The sequence below is a fragment of the Triturus cristatus genome, chromosome 4_2, assembly GCF_964204655.1.
Source record: "Triturus cristatus chromosome 4_2, aTriCri1.1, whole genome shotgun sequence".
NCBI lineage: Eukaryota > Metazoa > Chordata > Amphibia > Caudata > Salamandridae > Triturus > Triturus cristatus.
The window spans coordinates 208,875,460-208,900,922 of NC_140586.1; the positions used below are offsets into that span (position 1 = coordinate 208,875,460).

At 46.7% G+C, this 25,463-nt stretch overlaps 1 protein-coding gene across 1 annotated transcript in view; it reads right to left on the reverse strand.

The window, feature by feature from the left end:
- PMM1 (phosphomannomutase 1) overlaps positions 1 to 23,663 on the reverse strand; it is a 57,002-nt gene extending 33,339 nt beyond the window's left edge. Inside the window, exons 1-5 of the mRNA XM_085601216.1 lie at positions 23,512 to 23,663; positions 14,539 to 14,656; positions 14,240 to 14,316; positions 13,018 to 13,109; positions 12,409 to 12,508 (exon numbers count right to left, since the gene is read on the reverse strand). Coding sequence (XP_085457342.1) covers positions 12,409 to 12,508; positions 13,018 to 13,109; positions 14,240 to 14,316; positions 14,539 to 14,656; positions 23,512 to 23,613 — 489 coding nt within the window. The 5' untranslated portion in view covers positions 23,614 to 23,663. The remainder of the gene's footprint in view (positions 1 to 12,408; positions 12,509 to 13,017; positions 13,110 to 14,239; positions 14,317 to 14,538; positions 14,657 to 23,511) is intronic.
- Between the last annotated feature and the right edge of the window lie 1,800 nt (positions 23,664 to 25,463).

Sequence of the window (25,463 nt, forward strand, 5' to 3'; positions counted from 1 at the left end):
AAACAACCGGTTCTAAATGTCCTTACAAGAGTTTACTTTTTTCGACTGAAGGAAGATCCACTTTCAGGCCCTAGAAAATTGGACTGTTTCATTCTAAGGCGGTCATATCACACTATTCCATCTGTCATGATCCATAACAGCAAAATGAAGAGACTTTAGAAAACAATCATTGGCAAATAGAACAGGTCTCGCCTTTGGGGCCTATTGATCTGGACAATGGGTTTTAGCAATGCTGTGCAGCATGACTAAAGGAAAAAAAAAAAGGCCTATAATGTAGCAGTCAGCATTATTTTGTAGACACATGCACCACAAATGCGCTTGCCTACAAAATTATATGGGCACAATTTTTTTTTATTTACCAATCCGAGTTGAATTGGCAAATAAGAAGAAAAAAAATGCCAAAACGTTTTTATTTTATTTTTTAAACTGGGGGTGGGAAGCAGCACGGGGACAGAAGCAACACAGTGTCCAGGTAAGGAGAAGCTACATGGAGGGTGCTTGTGGGGGAAGCAACAGAGAGGGCGCAGGTGGAGTCAGAGAAAAGCAAATGAGTGAGAGAGAGAGAGAGCGCAACGTGGAGTGTGGGGATGGGGAAGCAAACATGTGAGAGAAAGACCCCCGTCGAGCTGGTGAAAGAAACACAGGTAGAAAGCAAAGCCAGGGGGGTGAGCACACAACGGTGAGAGCATCCTGGATGAGTGCGGGGGAGAAGCACACAAGAGCAACATGGAGCATGGAGGGGGAACAAAAGCAAACTAAGGGAGACAGCTGAAAAACACATGCACTCTCATTGAGTGCTTAAGACAAAAGAAAAAAGTAGTTCCTTAAAAGTGAGCAGTAAAAGGACAAGTAAATTGGAATTGCACCAGAGAAGGGACAGACGCAAGATGGACAAAGCAAGCCATCGAATAAGAAACAGACCAATGAGACTGACAGTAAAGCAAATCAGTGGTAAGCAATGGGCAGTCTGCAAGCACCTCTGTTCTAGGTAAGCCCACTATATGTCTTTTGCAAACAGACAGCTGTGCTGTCTGGTAGGGTCCACCCAAAAAAACCAATATTCATGGGAAACTATCATACAGGCAAGACTTTCCATTTTATCTGTCTTTCACTCTCAGTAACAAAAACACTCTATTAGATCATAAAGTGAATGAAGCAAGAGACAATCTGAACTTTGCAAATTCTGAGACATCCACAAATGCCACAAAATAAATGAATGCAAAGGGAAGAATTATGTGAAGAGTGACAAAAGCAGCATTCTAGAAGTGTCCAAAGAGCAGTTAGGCATTTGAGACTTGACCAAGAAAAAGGTTCCCTCAACAAATCAGGTTGAGGACACGTCCATGTTCTTTTTCCCATTATATTTCGCAAACAAGCTCTTTAACATCCACATATGGACCTTTGTTTTGTTCAGATCATGCACTATATTTAGGAGTCAAAATAGTTACATTGCTCTAGTTGTGTATCTTGCTTTCTTGATCGACTTGTGTGAGCTATGGGGCAATGTAGATTGAAAAGCCTTTCAGACGCAGGCCCACAAGGGCTTGTTGGCGTAATCTGGCATAGTCCAAATTTAATTATGTTTTTGTTTGAAGCTTCACTGTTTGAATTTAGCATTTTGAGTTTCATGCTTTATAGTTTAGATTTTAAGTCAGTTCATATCATGTGATAAAGAATGAGGGTGTTGGGATGGAAATGTCCCTTGCATGGTACACAGCATGCTTCCCTTTCCCGAGTGCCCAAAACATGTGTATCTCACAGTAATCTAGCATGCAGACAGAGGCATAGGTCTGTCTTTAACTATGGGAGGTTGAGGACCTATCCTATAACATGGAGAGGCACACTAAGCATACTCAAATAGTATAATAGTAGACAGACAATAACTATCCATGTCCAGGGTGTAGTACATAAAGCAGTGGTGGCAGAATGCCATAATTTGTGATTGATTGTAGGACCAGACCTTTGCACATGACTCAGTGTGGACTATGGGCTCTCTCGTACAAAGAACCTCTGTTATTTGAGTGTCCAAAACCTTTCAGCTGACATTCTGTGTGTATGCCAAGTGCATGGGTGTAGTATATGAATAGTAGGAATCTATGTGCACGAGTCTGAGTACTGAAGTCAATTGGAACCATTTTTGAAGCGCCTGGTTTAGCGTGGCACCAGATGGAGTAAGAGGACACCTTCCCCAGAGAGTGGGAGTGTATTTCCTGAATTCCTGTGGCGGAAGGGTGGAGATTCAGATACTAAAGCAAGATGGATGGAGACAGGGTAACCTTTAGAAATTTCAAAAATATTTTTTTAGAAAGGGGCTTCTAATTTACTTCTTCCAGAGGGCTGCCATTTGGTAGATCGTTGGGCTGAAGAGCGGACCTGCAAGTTCTGTTGTTTATGGTGAGGAAGCTTCTAGGTCAGGTCAGCCTGTCTGTCCCCGATTACTACTTCAGAGAAGCGGATGATAACCAGGTGTAGAAATCTCACACTTCATTGTGCTAGTGTTGGGAGTGCTGCAGTATGGCGGCAGCTCCAGCGCTACCTACGATGAGAAACATTGCTTTACACAAAGGCTGGGTCAGTAGCGCAGCCAGAGAAAGGCATTTGAAAGAGAACCACCCCAACTGGTTCCTAATTTTCAGATAGTAGATTCACACCCCCTTTCTACAAAGTGTGCATGAAAAGAGGAGGTAAACCACTTTGTGGCAATTCCAAGTCCTTCATATCCCAAGAGGTGTGGGGATATTGCCTGAAGTCTGCAGCTTAGTAGAGAGGCAGAGGGTCTACTTAGGTGACAAAGAGAGTGCCTGGTCCAGTAAAAGGAGAGACTGGCCAGAAGTGCAGTGTTTTTCTGTTTTGAGGAACACCCAGAGGAACCAGACTGCCTGCGAGCAAAGCCAAGAGTGACCCATACTGCACAAGTTTCTCTTCCTCTTCACAGTGCCTGGCAAGAACAGCAAAAGTCTACATGTCTCTACTGATCAACTTTGTTCTGGCTGAAACTGCCTCAGTGTACTGTTCGGCCTGGTCAGGGCAGCACCTGTTCGAACTACTCAACAGCCTATGACGGAGCCACAACGGCTATGACAGGTGCCTTCACATTGGTGCCAACGCCCACTGGCTGACCCCGGTCAACTTTGGGTGCTTAGCTCAGGGCGGACTTGAGCCCCACCCAGACTTTCTAGCAGCTGCTGTATGTGTTCATCACAGGCCTCCGCCCGTGGTGGGAGTGAATTGCTGAGTTTGCGCTAAAGAACATGAAGGACTAAGCAACTGAATTTCTATGCACTACACTACCAGAGGTAAGAACTTCAAGAAACGAGTAAACTGATTGCGCATTTGACTTTTGGGGAAACAAAATATGCAACTCAACTCATGCTTTTACTAAAATTACTGGGGAATACAGTCAACTAGTGTCACTTGGGTGGGAAGGACCAATGAGGGGGAAAAGAAGTATAGCACCCACAAGCAAGTTGTTACCAGGATCACTCCCTTGAAAAGTGGATTGAATTGTGTAGTTTTAAGTACAGCTGTGAAATTAAAAAGAACTCTCTTTAAGAGACAGGCACTAAGTTGGACATTATAGTTATTTTGTATTTGGTTGACTGATAAGCTATGAGCTCATGGCCCCACACTATATCCCTAAGACGCTTGTGACTGGTGGCAGCTTGTGACTGGCTGCACTCCTACTTTGATAATCAACTGTGGAAGGGGTTGTACTTGGCCCAGTTTGCAGAGCCATAGTAGGACGGACCACAGAGCATCAGTGGCAAAGGACCTCAACTACCACAGTTGGGGCCCAGTATCTCTGTGGCCCCCGAACAGGTTCTGACAGAGTGTCGCCATGTGAGGGATATGCAAGGCAGAGGAGTGAGGCATCCACTCCACAGAATGATGATCACACTGCTCTCTTCTACACATACTAAGAAAGGTAGAGTTCCCCATTGCAACACTGCCCATACGAGTTTACTGAACATTCATTGCCCAATTTAAAAAGCCACACTAAACTACAGGGTCTCATTTTGCACATTAAAATGCAAGCCCTGTTGCAGTGGTAATATTTTCAGGAAGATGACACTGCACTATTACAGGAACACCATGTTCTGGAAGTTGATTCACTTAGTCTACGCCACTACCGGTATTGGTTACAGTCTCACTCTTTAAGCAAAACAAAAGGAGAAGCGATCCTGTTTCAATGCTGTATGCTACTCAGGGTAAAAGACAGATGGTATTATAGAGAGGGCCGGATCTTAGCACGCAGAAAAGAATGACCAACACTTTATTTTCAATCTATAACCTAAATGAAGACAAAAGTTCAATTTTACACAGACCTATTTCCAACTATAGCCAAGTTTGCGAAAGAGAATTTGATAAATGGAAGCTACAGTAATGCCATTATCCATCCCTTTAAAATTAAATCCATAGCTCGACTTAGCTGCCAGCATGCACCACCCTCCCTTCTACTAGGTATACCTGACCTTGATCTATTAGATGCATCGACGTAACAACATATAGGTGAAAAAAACCAATACCTTTTTCTAGACAAACACAAAACTCTCACGAAGACAGATTTCTTTGTGGTCAGCAAAATGCAAATGGTCTACACACTATCTCCCACTATAGTCACCCATATCCTATCAGATCGTGCCCCGGTGATACTCCACTTAGATCTAATGCCATCAATTCACTCTTGTTGCAAACTTTGGTATATTAATGAAATCACCTTTGAGACCAAACCCCGATGGAAACCGTAAAGGAGATTGTAGAGAGTTACTTTAGTGAAAACAATAATGGAGAGGTCACCGGGGGATACAATCTGGGATTTAGATGAGATATGATCTAATAGCATATACAGCAACACTGATGAGACTCGCTAAAATTTAAAAAGACCTTTACATAGGTAGAAGCACAACACAAATCAAACTGGTCACAAAAAACACATGAAGAATTTGAGGAACATCAAGGGGTCAATTAGAGCAATTGCTAACAAGAGATACTGCTGGAAATTTGAGTTATGTTTAACCAGAAATATTAGGAAAAAAGAGATAAGGCTGATTATATTCTTGACTACAATCTCAAGAACGCTCAATGATATGTCTTAATAATATTATAACCGACATAACAAGCAATTTTCTCAGAGACACCCAAGAAATAATTCAAGTATTTAATTTCTTATTACTCCTTCCTTTATTAATCACAAGACGAAGTTTTGGCTTATAAAACAAACACTGAAGTTATATTCCTTTCCCCCAGTGTGATACCCTTGATCTTATCATTTGTGAAACCCCTGGTCCTGCTGACAAATCAGAATGGCTAGCGTTATCACATAGCAAAGAGCCGGGACCAGATACATTCTCCGTATCTGAAAGAAACACGTTAGTTAGATTCCTCAACTTAGATTCCTCACCTTAGAATATCCCCAGGCGTCAGGCTGGATCCACAAAGATTTTCGTCAGCAATACCCTTGCGCGTCGCTAGGCGTAGTCTGCGGCTCAGCGTCCGTCGCCGGTGTCATCGTCGTGATCGCCGGGCTGACGTCGGAGTACTTAGACGACACCCTCGCGCGCTGACGTCAGTTCTTCTTTTTTCCGCGCCAGTAAGCTCCGATCCGGGAAGAAGCATACCCTTTAGTCATTTTTGACTAAACTTTTTGAACTCTTTTGGTTTGATCTCGACTCGACTCTGGTGCCGGTAGGGATGCCTGGCTTTAAAGCTTGCGACTCCTGTCATCGACTGATGTCGGTTACGGACCACCACCGCCGGTGCCTTTACTGCCTGGGGCCTGACCACGATGCCGAGTCGTGCCCCGACTGCCAGGCCTTGGCTTCGAAGGCTAGGTGGGAGCGGTCCCGCAAGCTACTCGAGCTCTGGCAGTCGGCTCCGCACCATTCACGGTCCCGGTCGAGGAGGAGGTCTAGGGACCGGTCGCGGAGTCGCAGCCATCACCACCACTCGTCGGGTTGCAAGTCTTCGGTTAAGTCGAAGCATAGTAAGAAGTCCAAGAGGCGACATCGCTCTTCAGGCGCCGGTCGCGCGAATCGGCCGAGGGTTCGGGTAGTACCACCCACGCGGCTCCGTCGGAGTCATGGCCGTCCCTATACCCGCCAGTCCCTGGGGCTGGCGCGACTTCGGCAGAGATCAGTGCCTTCCTCGAGGCAATGAGGACCCTGGCTCCGCCGTCGACGCCTGCCTGTGCGCCTTCGGGCCCCGCAGGCTCGACTGGGAGGCCTAGCAAGCCGGCGGCCCCGGCGCCGTCGCCGACTCCGGTTCCGACACCGCAGGTCCCCGCGGGATCCAGGCCTGGATCCCAGTCGGCGCCGGTCGACCTCACGACCCCTCCGACAGGCGCCGACTCCTGTGCCACCCCCGGCGCCGCCTTCGGACGGCGCCGTTCCCCAGTTTAGTCCCGGTCCAGCGTCGGAGCGCGCCGTCCGGCGCCGCACCTGACGCCGATAGGTGGCAAATTCATCTTCCGCCCGGCTCCGATCATTCCTCCTGTCTACCAGGAATCGGATGACGGTGATGACTGGGAGGGGTCTGAGGACCCTCTGACCCGGCAGGGTCAGTTATCTCAGGACTGGGCAGACGAGCTGGGGGATGCCAGTGGTCTGGCTACCTCCCCTGACACTGGCTTCATCTCTCCTCCGACCGTGGCTTCGGAGGAAGGTGCTGCATTCTCTGTGGTGCTGCGCAAGGCGGCCGAAGCCCTTGGGCTGGAGCTACCTGCTGTGGCCGTGAGGACCTACCTCCTCACTGAGGTGCTCCAACCGTCAGCAAGCTCCTCGGAGCCTCTGCAGCAGTTAAATGAAGCACTGGATAACGTTCTTGAGGGCAGCTGGTCCAAGCCCTCCATAGTCCCTCCTGTGGACCGGAACGTGGCCCGGCGCCACCGCCCTGTACCAGGCGACCCCAGTTTTCTGTCCATGCACCCCACACCCGAGAGCCTGGTTATCCAGACCTCTACTTCCCAGACCTCCTTCCCGTCCGCTCCCCCGGATCGCGAATGCAAGAGACTAGAACAGTTTGGTAAGAAGCTGTTCTCCTCACTTAGTTTGGGATTGCGTTCTATTAACACCGCTTGTCTCTTGGACAGTTACTCCCACTCCCTGTGGGATACGGTGGAGAACGTGCTGCCCCAGTGCCCGGAGGAGGCCCGGACACGGCTCGCCCAGGCTCTTGCCGAGGGGCGGGATGCAACACGGCATGCAATCCGATGTGGACTGGACACTACGGACTCGCTAGGTCGGGCAATGCCGACCATGGTGGCACTTCGCCGCCACACCTGGTTGCAGTCCACCAGTTTTTCTGGGGATCTCCTGAGCACCCTCATGGACATGCCCTTCGATGGAAGTCGCCTTTTTGGCGACAAAGCGGATAGTGCGCTGGATCGCTTTAAGGACTCCAGGCCTACAGCCAAGTCCTTGGGCCTCGGCCCGCACCTGCAAGCTTCCGCTTTTCGCTACTTTCGTGGCCAAGGAAGGGGCGCCCCCTCACGTCTGCCTAGCCACAGGCCGCAGAACCAACCTCCACGCGGTCGCGGACGTGGATTCCGCCGAGGTGGTACAGGGGGACAACGTGCCTGTCCGCCCACATCTGCCCCAGCAGCATCCGCCTCAAAGCCCTCCTAGTCCGTGCTTTCAGGCCCATTCCACGCCAGTGGGAGGCAGAGTTCGCCATCACCTGCTCCACTGGCGTTCCATCACGTTGGACAGGTGGGTGCTGCAAATCGTCCGAAGGGGCTACTCCCTCCCCTTCGAGGCGACCCCTCCAGCCATGCCACCGCAGTACCACCGCATGTCGGGGGATCACTTGAATCTTCTGCAGGAGGAAGTTATGGCCCTCTTGGCCAAAGGGGCCATCAAGCGCGTTCCTGGTCCAGAAGTAGGTCGTGGTTGTTATTCCCACTACTTTCTGGTTCCCAAGAAGGGCAAAGGGGGCCTACGCCCTATCTTGGACCTCAGGAGCGTCAACGCCTTCCTCCGGAAGGAGAGGTTCAAGATGCTCACCTTAGCTCAGGTTCTGGCTGCCCAAGACCCTTGAGACTGGATGTTAGCGTTGGACTTGCAGGACGCTTATTTCCACATACCCGTCCTGCCGGCCCACCGGCGTTACCTGCGGTTCACGGTGGGCCAGGAGCATTTTCAGTTTACCGTGCTCCCCTTCGGCCTCACCAGTGCCCCTCGGGTGTTCACGAAAGTGATGGCGGTGGTCGCAGCTCATCTGCGCAGATTGGGGGTTCCAGTCTTCCCCTATCTCGACGACTGGTTGTTGAAGGCGGGCTCATTTCATAAAGCCTACCAAGAATTACTAGTTAGCATACTATCAAAATTGTCCTTTATTTCCTAGCTTACCAGTCAGCCACCAACACCATAACTGAACCTACATTTTTTTTTTACTTTTAAAACATGGCAAAGACCCCACTGCTTGCACCCCATATAGGCTGACTGCAATACAACTTGTCTACTCGGATACGTGTAGGAGAATAAAAATGGATGACGGCACCATCCGTTCAAGGAAGATCAACACTTAACGGGCTTTAAAACAAGGGTGTGTCCTGGTGTCGTATCTTTTTTAACCTGCTTTTGGCTAATTTGCGGCAAGTTCTTGATTCAGTCAACTCTCACCCACATAAGATGGGGATGTCTATGTATCTCAAACTTGTTGTCTGTGGATGATGTCATTCTTCTTAGCCAAACTAAAGTCAGCTTGCTGCTCCTCATTAACGTACTATCAAGTTACACAATAAAGAATTGTATGATCAGTAGCCAAAAAAACAAACAAGGTCATGATGATGAAAAACAGGAAACAGAACATGCCATACGGAGATCTATACAACTAACAGCTGGAATGTGTAAATGAGTATAAATATGCAAGCGTTCTATTTGATGACAATGGCACCTTTCTTTCCCGGGACACAGCAGAACTTGACATAAATCATCTCAAAAGCTTACAAACAACTCTTTAGTCTACCCACCAACACCTCCCCTGCTCAAATTTGGCTGCAGTTTGGGTTGGTGAAGCAATCAATTGCAAGAAAGGGAGCATATTTTAAAACCTGGTAGAAACTGAGGACGTCAGACGACAAATCCTTAAATAAACCTTATAGTTAGAAATGTAAAGAAACCAAACTGCCCCAGCCAGGTTATACCTTGAATCTGCTACTACCACCTTCGGGTCCCTATCACTATGGGACCTAAATGTCCCCTACTGTATTCATAAAGTCAATTAATCACTCAATGAGGCAGCTCTCGGCAACTAAAGACAAGAGTATGCTGGAGAAAAGATCTCACATACAGATATTACATGACTGCAAAACTGTCAGGCCACGGCGCTATTTGAGCGCAAGTTGAGCTCCACACTTAAGGAGGAAATGGATGAGGTTCCGAGTTGGTCATTTACCCGCCCTCGCCAACACTTTGCACTGGTAACGGCCTGAAACTTTAAACTCCTGCTGTTTATGTGGGATGAGTGTGGAAGATATAGTGCACCTATTATGCATCTAACCCAAACTTCAAACAGAAAGGAGAGCCCTCCTAAGAGTGCCCTTCAACAACAGGGGCATATGAGCAAGCAGACACGCAGTTACTGCCTGCTTCAACCCAGCGGACTCATTTTTAAACCGCGATTTTACCAAATTTCTAACAAAACCGAATCAAAAGCTCAAGACATTGGAAGTACATCCTATTATCTGATCACCTTTAGTGTTTTGTCATATTTGTGTCTTAAACCTAGCATACTGTTGACAATTTTAAATGATCACCTGTTTTGTTATTGGACATCATGGTTTTTATTGTTTTAGTATTAATCATGGAACCATTGCTTATTCTTTTATGCATTTTAATTAATTATTCATAACAATAAAGAAAAGAATCGGTATAGGCGGATGGAATTTTTGAACTTCAATCTTATACGTTACTGCAATATTAGTATCTCGTTTACACATAATATCGCCTTATTTTACACTACCAGTCAGGCTTCATAAACAAATTGCCAAATAGGTGATAGTAAACGACTGTCTACAAACAAAAGTAGACCTGACCAATTACAAACAACTAGATATACGCTACAAACATATGAGGAGTTTATAAGAAATTTCAAAACTTCCTCCAAGGCAAGGCATATCACCGATAGCCTAATGTCTAATTGTTCAATTTCACAAAAGAAACGTCAATACACCACATCTCATAAAAGAAAAAATTCCCTATGAAAGAATTTTTGTGTCCACACAGAGTTTGTGAAAAAGTGTGAGAAAGGTAAGAAAGTGTCTCACGGTGGTAACACCAAGGGGGGCTTGCTGGTTGGTACTCACTAGCTCACCCACTTATGATCATCGGTCACTTTCTTACCCAAATGAAAAAAGAAAATGTGTACTTTTTGATAGAATTCTCAGAGGTGAGAAAAGGGAAAGTAACAGTGAAACTAATGTGCACAAATGCACTGTCAGTGCTTTGTGTCACTAAAGTGCCCGCTCGTCCCATAAGAACAGAAATGCAATTCTCACATTTAAAATGAGGTACAACTCACTTGCTAAATATAATTTTATTTGGTGCTGAGAGCGTCCTCAATTTTAAAAATGGTTAATTGTAAGCCATTTTCACAGAAAAGCAGACATGTTTCGTTGCCACCTATTCATGCAACTTCATCAAGGCTGCCCGGGTAACCAGTATTCACCTCACTTGTGACTGACACAGGACCGAGTGGTTGCTGCCATTCCTCGTACCTGCAACCCACTCCTCAAGGGATCACGAGCCAGCCGGTCGCATATCCCAGAGATAACTGCGATCGTCGATATCACCGCAACCACATCAAACTGGCAACTTCGTGCTCCATCCTCTGGTGCTCCTTTTTGTTGTTTACTGATAGTACTCAACTGGCCAATGATCTTATTAGAATAGCAAAGTGCAAAAATAAGAACATAAAAAAACTCAATAGTCCTCGTCTCGCTTGATGCTGACACGGCATTTCTTACACCTGAAAAATTATGGACCTATTCACCTGCTGCCTTTTCCTGCCAAACTAATAGAAGCTTTTAAGGCCCGATCCTTTGCTCACATCTTGAAAACTCTCAATTTTTGAGTTTGCACCAGGCCAGGTTTCGCCCAGTACGTTGTACTCAGTCAGTAATACTGTCAGTATTAGATGATATCCGAAAGGATTGTGATAAAGGCCTCATTTCTGCTATGTTCTTGTTAAATCTCTCAGCAACCTTCAACACAGCTAACCACTAATTGCTGGTGGACCACGTGGAGGCTGCTGGGCTTCGGGGTCCTGTTCTTGATTGGAGGAAATTTAATTTTGGGAGAATCAAAATGAGTCTGTCATTTTGGGTCCCTTCAGGGTCACAGCGGCCCAACTAAAGTGTGAGGTACCCCAGGGCTCTTCTCTATCACCTCACCACAATATTTACATTAGACCCCTCATCCAGGTACTAGGTGACGTGGATTGTAGAATATATAACTACGCTGTTGACTTGCAGCTACTTTTTAGACTGGTGGTTTCCTCGACTCTCAGAAATTTTCAATCTATTCCGCATTTTATCTAGGACTGGATGGGCTGTAACTTTTTTTAATGTAATGCTGAAAAAAATTACGTTGTTATTCTGAGTAACAAAACTGACATATGGCACCCCTCCACTTGGCCTTCTCAGATGGGGGTACCCCTCCCCCCAAAACAAATCTACGAAAAGCTTGGGCGTTACCATAGTCAGTGAGCTCAATTTGAAAACCGAGATAGGATTTGTGATCCCAACCTGCTTCCCGATGCTCAAGAAAATGATGTAGGTTTCTTGTTCAGGATGCCTTAATCTTGGTGGTTATGGGAATAATAACCACCTGGCTTAACTACGCCAACTCTTTATCTATTTGCCTTAATAAAAATCAATTGCATAGAATTCAGATCATCCACAATCAGCAGCCAAACTTATCTTTAAATAACCAAGGAATTACCATATCACCTCTTTATTATGGGATCTTCATTGGCTCCCGTCCCGTCAGAAGAAAGGATTTGTATTTAAAGTGTGCTGCATCGCTTTTAAAGCTCTACTGGACAAGGGACTGCAATTATTAAAAACAAGAATTGAGGAATATATTCCTAGTCAGAAACTACGCGCATCATCCTCTAACCTATTGATCATACCTAAATGTAACAGGAAACGGATGAGTGTGGTTAGGTTTTCTGTGCAATCCCCTAAAACCTGAATTCCTTGCCTCTAACAATATGAAACTTGACGTATTTCTCGAAGTTCAGGAAAAAGTTAAGACTTGCAGGGACTAAAAGGAATTTTGCAATTTTAGTCCTGTGGATTTTAATTTTGGTTTGATCCTGTATAGGTTAAAAAAGCGTTTCAACCCCCTGAAACAAATAATATTACTGCTATTCAATCCCAACATTCATATGGGTGAAAGTCTTCCTGACCTTGTCCAGCTCGGAGAACTCGACCCTCTCTTCTGGAGTGCAGCTGCGACCGATCGGAGATATGTTCAGCATCCCATTCCGGAACTCAATGAAGGTTCCTCTGTTGTAGGCAGGCGATAGAAAACAATTAAAAAAAGAAAACCGCACATTAATAGTTAACATAAATTAGGCCAGTATCAGTCAAACATCTCTAGACTGGTTCAACAGGTTTCATAAGCATTCCCACTGTCACCTGAGGTCTGTCTTGGATTAGGCTGAGGGATGAGACTTAAGTCTGGGGTAAGTGAGGAGCTGGGAAGACTAACTGTAGGCTCTACCGGACTGTGGGGGCAGCGGGGAGCCTCAATTGTGGACAGAGAAGGGAGCTCATTCAGGTGGAGGGGCTTACAACTGCTACAAGCAAACGAATCACACTTCTACGACTTGCTCTTAGACTCAATTTAGTCTACAATTGGAATCTATAGTCCTTTCACCGATATGTATGTGGCGGACGAAGCACAGGCTGGAGGCGGTGGTGGGCAAGTCCCCGGAATGAGGCGCTGCAGAAGCTCCTCAGGTGCTGGTGCGGCGAGGAAGCTCCTCAGGCGTGGCTGCAGAGGGAGTTCTTACCGCTTCTTGGGCAGCCGGAGCAGTGCAATGTAGTTAAGGCAGAAGTTAATGAGGTCCTGCAGCAACTCCTCGCCTAAGTGGTCCTGGATAGCCTGCAGAGAGAGAACAGAGTCAGACCGCGAGGCACGAGTGGACAAGAGAGCAGCCAAAGGGAAGGGGGCAGGAGAACCAGGGGAATAGAGGAGCCAGAAACAGGGTCGATTTTAAGCCCCCATCAAAGTTATGGCCCAGTAGTTAGCAGGATTCTCCTCCATGGACTGAGAGCAGCTCATCCTCGTCTTTTCAGGTGCCCTCTTCCTTTTTAAAGTAAATCAGGGCTCAGTCGAGTAATCCCTTATTCACTTAGCTTGCAGAAGACCCTCTTGCAAGTGTGGATCGTCTCAACGGGGTGCGGCCTTCCTGAGGCCTCAGAACCCTAAATGCGAGGTGACGAGAGCGTGGATCACGAGCAGAGCAAACCTATGGACACCATACATTCCGGTTCATTTAGTCAAAGGCAATCTCTGCGTCTACTCTTCAGCGCAGTCGGTGTGTTTGCCATGATAGCGGCTACAGCCCAGTGCATTCACACCGAGAACAAGTAAAATTAAAGATTTTAATGCACCTCTTATTAACACACTCTGTTAAAAGGGCAGTGGATTGAGACAGACAGAAGCAGGTAACCCTGCTTAACTGGAGGCATTGTTCAGCTTGCACTTCTTTTCTGTACACACTTTCAGGACATATTTGAAAAAAAGTGACTTGCGCCAAGAGATATATTTGCTCTCATGACTGAGACTGTTTGTTTAACAAGGCCAGCTCCAGCAGAATAGCTTACAATTGCACCGGAATGGCATATTAACATTACACAATATAAATAGTTCTGTTTAGATTATTTGTGTGTACATTCATCTTGGGTGGGTATCCGGAAATCCCAACATGGCTCTGGGCTGATGGAATGGAGCTGGACCGCTGCATAAAAGCCACTTCCAGTCTATGAGAACTCCAGCACACCAGGCTTTCACCATAACCATTCCCAGAGCAGAGGATAGCACTTAGCCGTAGCTGTTTATTATGTACATGAATCTAACGTGGATATCTGGCATGGATCCAACCCTCGTGGACCAGGATAATTGTTATTTAAACAAACAAAAACCTCATGGCAGCTTGCAGTGAATTTTCAAAGTTACTACAGAGTGTCTAAGGGAGATCTTATGTAATTCATAGACACGAGGGTGCTCACCTGGCGGGACAGAAGCTCCCCGTTCTTATACTGCACCGTCCCATTTTCGGCAAAGACGTAATCGAATTTGCGGACGACTGTAAAAGAAACCAAACGGGGAGATGTCATGGAAGTCAACAATTCGAAACACCCCCGAGAGGGACAGGATGGGGGCGAGGGGGGTACATACCAACCCCGTGGCATTGAGTGAGGGATATGTTAGGAGTGGAAAATGTAAATAAAAAGGAGAGAGAGAAATTAACATTTTTGGCTGAGATTGGTTATATGTTATGGGAACGGTGAGTCCCGAAGAGCCGCACCTTGGTCGCCTTCCCCGAGCTGCTCTGCGATCTTGGAGTAGTCCGAGCCCCCGACCACTCCGATCTCCACCCGCTGGCGCAGCCGCTGCAGAAACTCGTCCACCTCGGCGTCTATTTTCTGTGGAGAGGGAACAGTGTGGGAGAAAGGTGTAAGAGAGGGGAGCTGTAAAACCAGCGACAAGGGCTGTAAGGACAGGTCTACAGGGAGCCTATTCCATAGCATGGCTGTTAGAACTGCGAAAAGCAAAAACCTCATCTGTGACTCAAGGCCTGTCACTGCCAGGGAAGCAAGGTATACAAAACAACACACTGACTCAGCCAAACAATGTGAAGAGACAAACAGCACCCAGCCGCCCAAACTGGATAGTCCGCTAGGGCCACACGCAGCATCTGCCAGACGCAAAGGCAGTGCCTGCCAGACCCACAAGCAGCGCCTTAAATGCCCACAAGCATCTCCAATCAGACACACACGAAGCACCTATCAGGTATACAAGCAGTACCTGCTTGGACCCTAAGCAGAGCATGGTCCACATCTGGCGCTATGTCCACATGCATCACATGTCAAGTCTACAAGCACCAATTTTTTTTTGTATGTTTGTGTTTTCACAAATTATAGGCTTTGTGCAGACACGCCTAGTCCTCACAGGAAACAAAAAACAAAAAAAACAAAAAAGACTTCCACAAAGGCCAAAATGTTTCTCAGAAGCCTATTGCTAATGCTGCTGAATGCTGGGGTTGCCGAATACCAGGAATTTCTAATCTAGATTCCACATGACGCCTCATTCTTCTACCTCCCTACAATTACTGTCTTTCACCAGCAACGGATTGGCAGGGCGGGCAATTGGCCATGGCCCAAGGGGCCTGACGCCAAGGTCAGCTGGTGGGCCGTTTTTGTGCTATGTAGATAAAATCACATTTGCCTGGCCCAGCTGTACCACTGGCGCTTGACCCTAAATGCTGCTGCAGCCTCAGAGGGAAGACCGTAGCTCATTATAACTAAGTATCGATAATGGCTGGCTCGTTGTCTTGTGCAGTATGACCATGAGCCAAACTGAGCAGGCACAGCATGAGGCGGGTCTCCTCCCCTCCTTCTCCTCTAAGCGTGACAGTAAGGCCACTAGGAGGAGATGTGCTATTTCTGAGCATGACAGCTAGCACTGATGTTACCTGGAGGTGGGGTAAAAGGGGCCTGTGCAGGAAAACATTATAATTGGTGGCCATCTAAGAGGCTTTACTTTTGTCTCCAGCAGCAGACATCGAGTCCCAGGTGCCCACTCCCACATTGCCATCTTAAAAATTGGGAGGGGACTCCTGTTCACCACTGAAGGAAAATAAACAAGCATTGGAAATGCAATAGGTCTTGCATTGTTTTAAGTTAGAGCTACTGGAATTGTAAATGCCAATGTCTTTACCTACCAAGGAGGATAAGGGAGCAACAGGGGGTCGGAGTGCTAAAATGCTCTCTTAGAGAGCGAATGGCCAAAAGTAAACCAAAGAATCAGAGACAATTTGTAAAACAATAAGTCAGTATCAGTTTGGGGTGTATCTATTAATTGTAATGTAACTGCGAGAGGGCATATTGAAAGGATCAGGCTTGTGCTGTTGTAAGGCACTATTGCAATATCTTACACATTGGGCCATGTATGTAGGATGAATGGACTGATGGAGGCGGGGCGCTAATAAAGGAGTGCACAACACTGCTGGCTGTGCAGCACCGTGATCTGCGCTGCCTGGAAGCGTCGTAATAGAGTACGCCAGCCCCAAGCCACCAATTCCTTATGCAGCGCCTTCACAGTGATGCTCGTATCCATAAACGTTGGGCAGAATAGGGGACTGCCTTGTTGACAGAGGCCATAAATTAGACAAACAGACATCCAGGGAAGCACACACAGACACACGTTAACAGAAACAGACAAGCATGCAGATGCATAAAAAGACATACACACAAGCATATTGATACACATAAAATGCTAAACTAAAGCACCAATTAATCAGAGGAGACCTAATGCAAACCTTCTTTAAGCAGTAATCCCACACCAACAATAAATAACAGTACAAAGTGCACCGGTATTATGGGTGGAAAGGGCAAACAAGCAAAATAACATTTTAATACAGCAGAATACAGCAAACATGTTTATATTAAACCAATCAGTGGTGAGAACTTATAGAACTGCCAGGGTTATATTTTCCTGGAGGTTAGAGAAGTAATGTGGCATTTAATTAAGATAGATGGTTGTGCATGACAACCCTGTGTTTGTGCTGGAGGTATTTATTGTCCAAGGAGAGCTGCAGAGTCTCCTGTGAGGCAGAGGGCTGAGGAGTGTCTGCATTTTGCAGCCCGTGCTGGGGAAGGCATTCTTCTGAGCTGCAAGGGCGTGTGGCATCAAGGCATGCCAGGGGGGAAACTAGGCAGCAAGATATTTTTAAGTTTAGTATGTATATGTGTTAGCTAAAACCACGAATGGAAAACAAACTTCACACTACAAGTGTATATTAACGAGAAAGCGTCTATGTGTAAAAAGTAAGCACAAAGGGTAGCTGTGCATGCATGCATGGGTGCGAGGGTTTTGGTACAGGCTGATAAAAGGCATACCAAAAACGGCTAAACAAAACAGGGAAAGTATGGTAAAAGGTGGCTGTAAGGGCTGACCTGTGAAGTGTGATCGCCGAGTGTATGTAGGGCGGAAGGAGCACCTGAGTGCATGTGCGCTGCATGGTCACAGGCCAGCCCTGCGCCTACCACACATTGACTGTGCCCGGTGTGTACTGCACAAAGGACATTACGAGTACAGGGCATTACCAGAGACGCTGTGTTGAGTCCTCATAGGCCGTGTCATGCGTGCACAGAAAACAGAAGAGAAACACAGGGAATGGCATACGCCATATGCACACAGGCCGAGGGCTGCATAAAGTGCGTACATAGCACAGCCAGAGTGGGTGCTCTGTGCCAAACAGCAAAATGGTGCGCTCGACTCGCTTGCAAGCTTCGACCTTTGTTTAATGCGCAGAAGGCACAGATAGAGAGAGCCCTGGATGCACACTACAAGGAGTGCCCAGCGCACTCTGCACAGGACCTGAGGCCACAATACTGGCCTGAGTAGAGCATAATGGATGACAAAAGTGTATTTCATCAAATTCCATAACATTCACTGGAAGAAGCTTCAGTTTATTATTTCCGTTAAAAGAAAAATACTCTATGGAGAGCTACAGACGGCCACAAAAAAAAAGCGATCGCAAAACTGCGAGTAGTGCGCGCGCGATACGGTTTCAATTATCGCGCCCGTGTCTGGGCACCATAATTGAAACCATAAGGCACAAATGCGCGTAATAGACACCAATAGGCCATGGGAGGAGCAATGCACCCGCCTTTGGCCTATTGTGTGCCATTTTAAAAACGAACACGCAGGCAAAGGCCAATAGCAGGCCACAAAAGTAAAAACACACGCACAAGCGTGTAGAATTCCAGGGTCCTTTTCAGAACCCCGGACAAAAGGACTCCTGCCTGCGTGAGCACTGCTGCGTTGTGCAACGCTGGGCGCGAGCCCTAAAAACAACGCTAGCAATCAAAATGAAAAACACATTTTGCCAACTCAAATTTTTTTTTATTTAAAATACATTACTGCGAACAAATGTTAATTCTGGGACAAAATGACAAAGGGAAGGAAGAATAAACATGGCAGGAGAGTTCCAAAATGGATTGAGCGAGGAGAGCAATGTGGAGCAAGACAAATGGAGAAGTGAGGCAGCAGAGTGGGGAAGAATGCCAAAAATATTGGAAGAGGAAGAGGACAAAGGAAAATCAAGGGTGGAAGAAAGGAAGGGCAGAGGAGAGAGGATATCTTGGCCTGATATAATGCAGGACATTCAAGGATCTTTTTTAGGGGGCGCTCACAGACTAAGGGACCTGAAGTAAAGAAATGTTTTGGGCTGAAGATTGGGCGTGGTGACCTGTGGGTGAGATGCTGTGGAATAATGGTATGTTTAGTGGTGTGCAAAGTCACCTACTGACCCCATGGGTTTAGAAAGCTTAATTTATCAGAGCTTTCTCCCCAAATTAATCCCAATACTAAGCAACTTTTCACGAAAGGTCATTATCCACAAATGTGAGCCACTTTTTTTTTCAATGCTCAGGCCTACTTTTGTTCTCAATCCCACTGTGTCTTTCACCACTTCATATTCTTTTACATTCCCATTTTTAGGTCTCGGTTTTAAAAGCACAGCTGTCAAAAAGACCTATTACAATATGCATAATATAGGCTTTCTGCCCTTTTCAACCACTGGCTTTCTTCGACCAACCTCATTCAACCATTGTCTTGAGATTTTCTTAACCACGTCTCAAAATACAAATGTAGAGGCACCTTTCACATTAATACAAATAACTAACATTAATTCAGAAACGTAGCTGTACATAGACGTTATTTTCTTCAAATATTAACAAGAATCAATTGTAAAGCACAATACATTTTCAAGAGCAAAAAGTAGATATGCAACAATGTCAATGTGTGCTTTTCAGCCATATAGTACTTATTTTCCTGCTACGTTATGAAGACGTACTATAATAAAGACTTTCTTGTCATCTGGCAGTCATGTGAAGTAGAAACGAAAGCAGGGCTGTATCGAAAGCAAGGGAGCTTTCTATACACTGCCTTTAGTTGTTTGTCAAGCATTAATGTGCTTACGCTGCATCTATTTGCACGTTACATTTTGACTTCTTGCCATTGCTCTTTTCCCCTTGCTCACTCCTTTCATGCTTTTCTCTTCCACCTTCTTTGTTCCTTTTCTGCTCTCATGTGCTCTGGATCAAAGTATCAAAGTTTGACAGTCTAAAATAAGTCCTGGTTCCAGAAACGAGTGTGAACAGTAACGACCAACACAAATTAAGTACCAAATGCATTCATACACTCCCCGCCCCACATGTACATCAGGTTGTACCCTTTAAGGTCCTGTACATACGCCAGCCTACAAACAGAGCATGTCCAGATACAAAGGGCTTCCTCACTCACATATACAGGCATAGAGACCTACACCACATACTGTCAGGCATAGATGCTAGTTTAGAAGGGCTCAGCAAACTGCAAAGAAGGCTGCAACAGCCCTCTTCCAGAAAAAGTATTGTACATCTTCTATACTAATTACCCCGAAACCGGTCCCAGGATGCTTGTTTCTGGCCAAGGGAGGACCTGGCAGTTCGGGCTGGACTGTTCCCATGGGAAGCAGGGTCAAGACTGATTTGCATATGGCTGGGTCTAAACTTTAATGGCGTGGCATGCAAAAAAACAATGGATTTGGCCCAGATCTGTGATTGGGGATGAATGTTTGATTTGTTCAGTGTTACGGACATCTGTTCTTTTTGCAATTAACCCTGGGCTGCACCTATTTTAGGTCTGGATTGGAGACAGCTTTAGCTCATTCGCCAGCCTCATGTTTTCCAAAATAATCAGAATCAAAATACATAAAATATATTTACCTATATGAGATTTTGGTCCACAGCTCTCTTCAACCATTGGTAAGTTCAAGTGTCAGTCAAATGTTGCTTATGCCCACCACAGCATATAGCATGAGGCAGTAGATCTCCTGCGTATTTTATTAGCTGTCTTGCACAGTGAGTAACAGCATCTTGTCTGATGACTTGCACAGATCCCTGAAAAGGAATGCTCTTCAGTGCCGGGGATGGTGCACCTCGGCTGTGTGTCTGCTACAAACTATGGTTATATTTTTTACATTTTCTTTACATATTGCATATGTTTGCAAAAGATTTTTTTTAATTGTACGTTTGCCAAGGCCAGATCGATTGCTTTGTCAATATGCTTAGGACTTGTTCCCTGGTTTTAATTTCAAGAAAGAGCAGCTTGGGTGTCCAGCGCTGGTTGGTTGATGTTATACACACTTTAGAGATATAAATAATGTCACCAGCGTTCTGGAGTCTGGGGCATACTCGAATTCCTGGGTTGTTTCTATGGACCACTAGTCAGGAATATGAGTCATTGCACCGCGTGGGGCCCACATTTTTTCTTAGGAGCCTGTTGTTGGTGCAGTCAGATGCCAGGGTTGGGAAATACCAAAGAGACAGTGCCTAGCTCTGATAACAAATATTATTCCCCTTTCTTTCACCACTCTACACTTCCTGTCTCTTCATCTCACTCTGGTATGTACTTTTCCAATTTTGCTTTCTCTCCTTGACCGTTTTTCCAATAACTTTCCTCTTTTTTTCTTTTTCTGCCGATCTGTGTTTTCCAATGGGTCAGTCTGATGATTAAAAATATGCCCTATCACTGAAAATAAGTGCTGGGGCTCACCACCTGCAACCACAGGCACCCATTAAGCACCAACTGCAGCAACAAGCAGCATCGTTATTGTTGTAAAAAGATCGGTTGTGAAATGATGACGCAATAGGCATGCGCTGAAAAGGTGGGCCTATGTGTGATAGGAACAGAGTGAGTGTGTTTAAGTCTCTACGCCTGTCCTTTCCGGAGGGAGGATAGAGAGTGGAGAGGGCCATAGGTGGGGGAGAGCTACGTGTATGTATGGGACAGGGTATACTATGTGTATTGCAAGAACAAAAATATAGGTTCTTCACTAGAACTCCTAGTCTCTTAGACAGAGACTGGAACTGTTTCGGATTCCCTGTGTGAACTTGCATAAGACACTGAAACATTTTAGGTCAAATAGTTTTGCCTTTAGCCAGTGTTTTATATTTATATTGACAAGGGCCTGGGAGTGCCTCAAAAATATTTCTTTACAATACAAGCACTGACAAAGCAAATCATCAACACCAGACCTATTGGCCTAGCCAATGCTTCGGTAAGTAATATACAATAATGGTCGCAAAGTCAAGTTTATTTGCATAGTTAATTAAAACCATTGTATTCCACTAAACCGTTCGTATAATACGGCCTCGTTGTGAAAACCATGCCTGGAACACCATGTCCTTTTTTGAAGGTCGGGTGTGGTGAACCGTGCCCATTTCAGAGGGCCACCTGGAGGGAATGGATACCTCACCTAGAGGACAGTGTACAGCTCTGGAAGCTTTATCTGGTGTTGCTGTTTCTGTTCTAGCGACCTTAGTTCCAGGAAAATGAAGACAGACATGTGACTGCGTTGGAGGGCTCTGAAGAGTGGATTACACAGAAAGGTGGAATAAATGCAAGGGGGGTGTAAAGCCTGCAAAGTGGTGAGAGATCAGCTGTCTCCTAGGTATAAAAGCAGCGCAGGGGTGGGAGGAGGAGGGGGTGATGTAAGAGAGAAGTTAAAAGTGTTTGTGTACCAGGGAAAGGTGCAGAGTCCAACAGAGACACAGCCTTAACTGTGCCAGAGGTCACGGTCGTACCAGCCAACTAGGTTAATAATCTCACACATTCAAAAGGCTAGGCCTACTTTAAAACTCAAAAATTCCGAGAATGAAAGGTGTCCCTTTCCCTCAGCTTAGGCCGAGCTCACAGGCTCTGTCAGCACAGATCTCCCTGGAGTTGCACATATATGTTATGTCTTGGCAGGACTATTTCTCGGGCTGCAAAGATCTCATATGCTCTGACCACAGAGCCAGTCTCTTGAGTTACACAGGTCGTGCTGACTTAGACCACCAACAACATAGCTACCTCTCAGCTTTCGCACATCTCACAGGTTAGGAAACAGAGAGCACATCTATCCATTACTTTCATACATTCCAGTCTCGGGCCTTGGACAGCCATACTACGTCACATCTTGTACAGCTTTTCAGGCTCAGGACACAAGCAGCACAACTATACTACACAGATATTTCAGGTGTGGGGCTTAAGACAGCACAGCTATCCTCCAGGTTACAAAAATATTACAGCAGCATGCCTTAGTAGAGCTTACCTTTAGGCTGAACAGAGCTCACATGGCCATGCCTCAGTATAGCATACCCCCAGGCTGCACAGATCTCACCACCAGCCTCATTCGGCAAACATCTTACAGGTGCATACCACAGAAAGTGGATCTGCCCTTAAGATTATACGTACTGTAGCATCTATATGAACTTGCTACCCTTATGTGGCACACTGCAGTGCTTATCCACGGGGAATGCATGATACACAATGTCACTGTGTGGTCGGAGGGGTGTTGTCTTAGGAATTCCGGTCGCCGGCAGCAGACTCGCCCATGAGATCTACATATCCTACAAGCTCCTGACGAAAACACAGCCATCCCTCAGATATACAAATCTCAGTGGCGTGTGCCTGAGCAGAACTATCCCTTCAGTTACACATATTTACGGCAGAGCTAATCCTCTGGGTTCACAGATTCTGCTGTCTGAAACACAGACTCAATTTATGTGACAATTACAGGCTAGGCCAGGGCCATTGCTGGGGTAGAGGTTCTTCCCTGGGCTGCAGCCGGCCCGTCTTGAAGCTGGGGCAGTGGGGTGGGGTTGAGGGGACAGATACCGGTTTTGTAAGTCAGAAGACAGAACTGGGCGATAGAGGACGGGCTGGAGAAGTGGTAGGATGTAGTCATAGGTGGGTAGAGCTCATTATCGCCCAGATGCCTTTCCTGGCAGGGCAGCCCCACATACTCATCAAAGCAAGCAACATGCATCCCACAGACTTGAATGGGGCCAATCACCATGAAAACCTTCTGCCCACACTTATGACTCCATCCATCGCTTCATCCTTGGAGACTCGAAAGGTTGAACGGTATGGTACAGCCAAGGTCTGACAATGATTCGGGGGTGAGGGGGGGGGGCGGGGTGGTCCTGTCCCAGACTGGTTCTGGTAGACATGTAAGGGGCTCTGCTGTTGAGTCCCGGTAATCGGAGTCGATCCTGGTGCTTGGGGCCGATCCTGGGGGTCAGAGGTCAAACTGGATCGTAGACCACCGGTTCTGGGGCAGGAAAGACCGGTTTCTGAGTGCAAACCCTGAATCTCATTCCCGGGAGAGGCATAGTGTGGTCACAGACCAGTCTGGAGGTGAGGCAGAAACGGGTCCTATGCAGCGGATCCGTGCGCGGGGTCCTACCTGCCTGGCCGCGGTTAGGGTGCCGTCCACGTCAAAGAGGCAGAGGGTGCGCCGTGCTCCGCGGTCCCCCATCTCCGGCAGCTCTCGGGGCTCGACTGTCATCAAACACCGGCCTGGGAAGGAGAAGGGCTGGTTGGGGGTGTGCCGCGGGACGGGCCTATGAGGGGCGGGGCCGTCCGAGGCTTGCGCCAATGACGAAGCAGCGAAGGGAGGGAGCCTCTGTTAGTAAACAGGACCCGCGGCACGTACGCACCGGGAGGAGGACAAGAGAGACTAAGGAGGCAAGCCTGGACCAGGCATAGTGTGTCACCCAGGGGCAGGGGGCTGGGCCAAAACACCCCCTTGTTACTGCCCAGGGTCAGGTGTCACGTGATTAAAGGGCAGATCTTTAGTCACTTGGGAAACTGCGGGCAACGTGTGAGGCGGAGCATCCCTCATTCACGGCCAGGCAGACTCACACGAGCCGGGAGCAGGCCGAATGTCACCCAGAGCTGGGGGAGACCTCATCATGTCGCCCACACAGGGGTAGACATTCTGTCACTCAGAGCCAGGATCAAGATGTATGTGATACAGGGAAAAGTCTTTTCTCCCCCCACGGAGACCTCGCGTCACACAGACCTCATGTGACCTACAGCCAAGGGCAGGCTTCCTGTCAATCAGAGCCATGCTTCGTGTGACAAAGCATGCCCCCTGTCACCACTTCCTGCGAGATTGCCCAAGTCCATGTGAGACTGGCTGCTCCAGACCAGCTTTTTTCTTTACATTCTGGGACTTGTACTCCTTTCTTTTTTTTAGAATGATTTTTATTGGGTTTTTGCATACATAGAAGCTTGGCCATGACAACAGTGGACACAGGAATGAAAAAGAAAAAATAAATTAAAAAGCATCCTGCAGTGCATTCCGTTGACAGTATGTTGAATTTCAACTCATATGAAGGCGTTATAAAACCAGAGGATAAAGGAACCATGTGTTTTGTCCGGTATATGACCGGCCCTTGCTGTACAACTGGACAAGTAAAGGCATGCATAGGCAGCCACATAATAATAGTGCCTAAGGCTTCGTGGCGTACCGCCGCAGTCTGGTGCTTTCAGTGTGAACTTGGCAAGGGTTGTATCCTCCTGTAGAAGGAAATGGTCTCCGATGGCGTTGCCACCATACCGTCTAGGCTAGGGGATGTTTTATCAAATAAACAAGACAATGTGAAGGATGGGGAAAGGGGGTGGAGACGGAACCATGGAAGCGGAGAGAGCAGAAAGGGAATTAACCATTAAAGAGCATGAACAATAGAGATGGAGCACTGCCGAGCGAGTGCAATGGGCTGGAGGCAGACTGCGGGCTGAGTGAGATAACGAGGTTAGACCCGGAGAATCAAGGGGGCGGGGGAGGGGGAGGTCATGGGCCAGGACTACAAGTAGGGTCGGATTGGGCTCACAATTCGGCCCGGGCACCCCCAAAAAAGTGACCCACCTTCCCGGATTTATCAAACCGCATCTGGATAGTCTAATTAGGCTAATTTTGAGAGAAACGTTTGATAAATTATGTATTTTAAAGCTCATAGATCCAGAAACATTGGTGAAAACTAGAAGCACTTCATTTTGGCTGGGGGGGCTAGGTGAAATAAAGTGGCCCAAAAGCCATAACTCCTGCTGTGGCTATGTTTGCCACCTGCCTGTCTTATTTAACCGGCATCACCGGCATTTTAATGTGATCGCGGTACGAAAATTAAGACACTCACTTAAAGCTTGTACTTTTTCCTCCGATCAATATGTACTTTAAATAGTTACCATAAGGTGATCGCAGTTTAAAATGTGGTCCAGAGCAGCTTTAAGGATACATTACAGATAGTTAAAACTAAAAAAGGCTGCCTAATTTGCCATTTCTTGCTGCATAATTTACTCAACCTTGCTGCACGATTTGCCGCTGACCGCGGCCCCCGCAGGGGGCCAATCGGC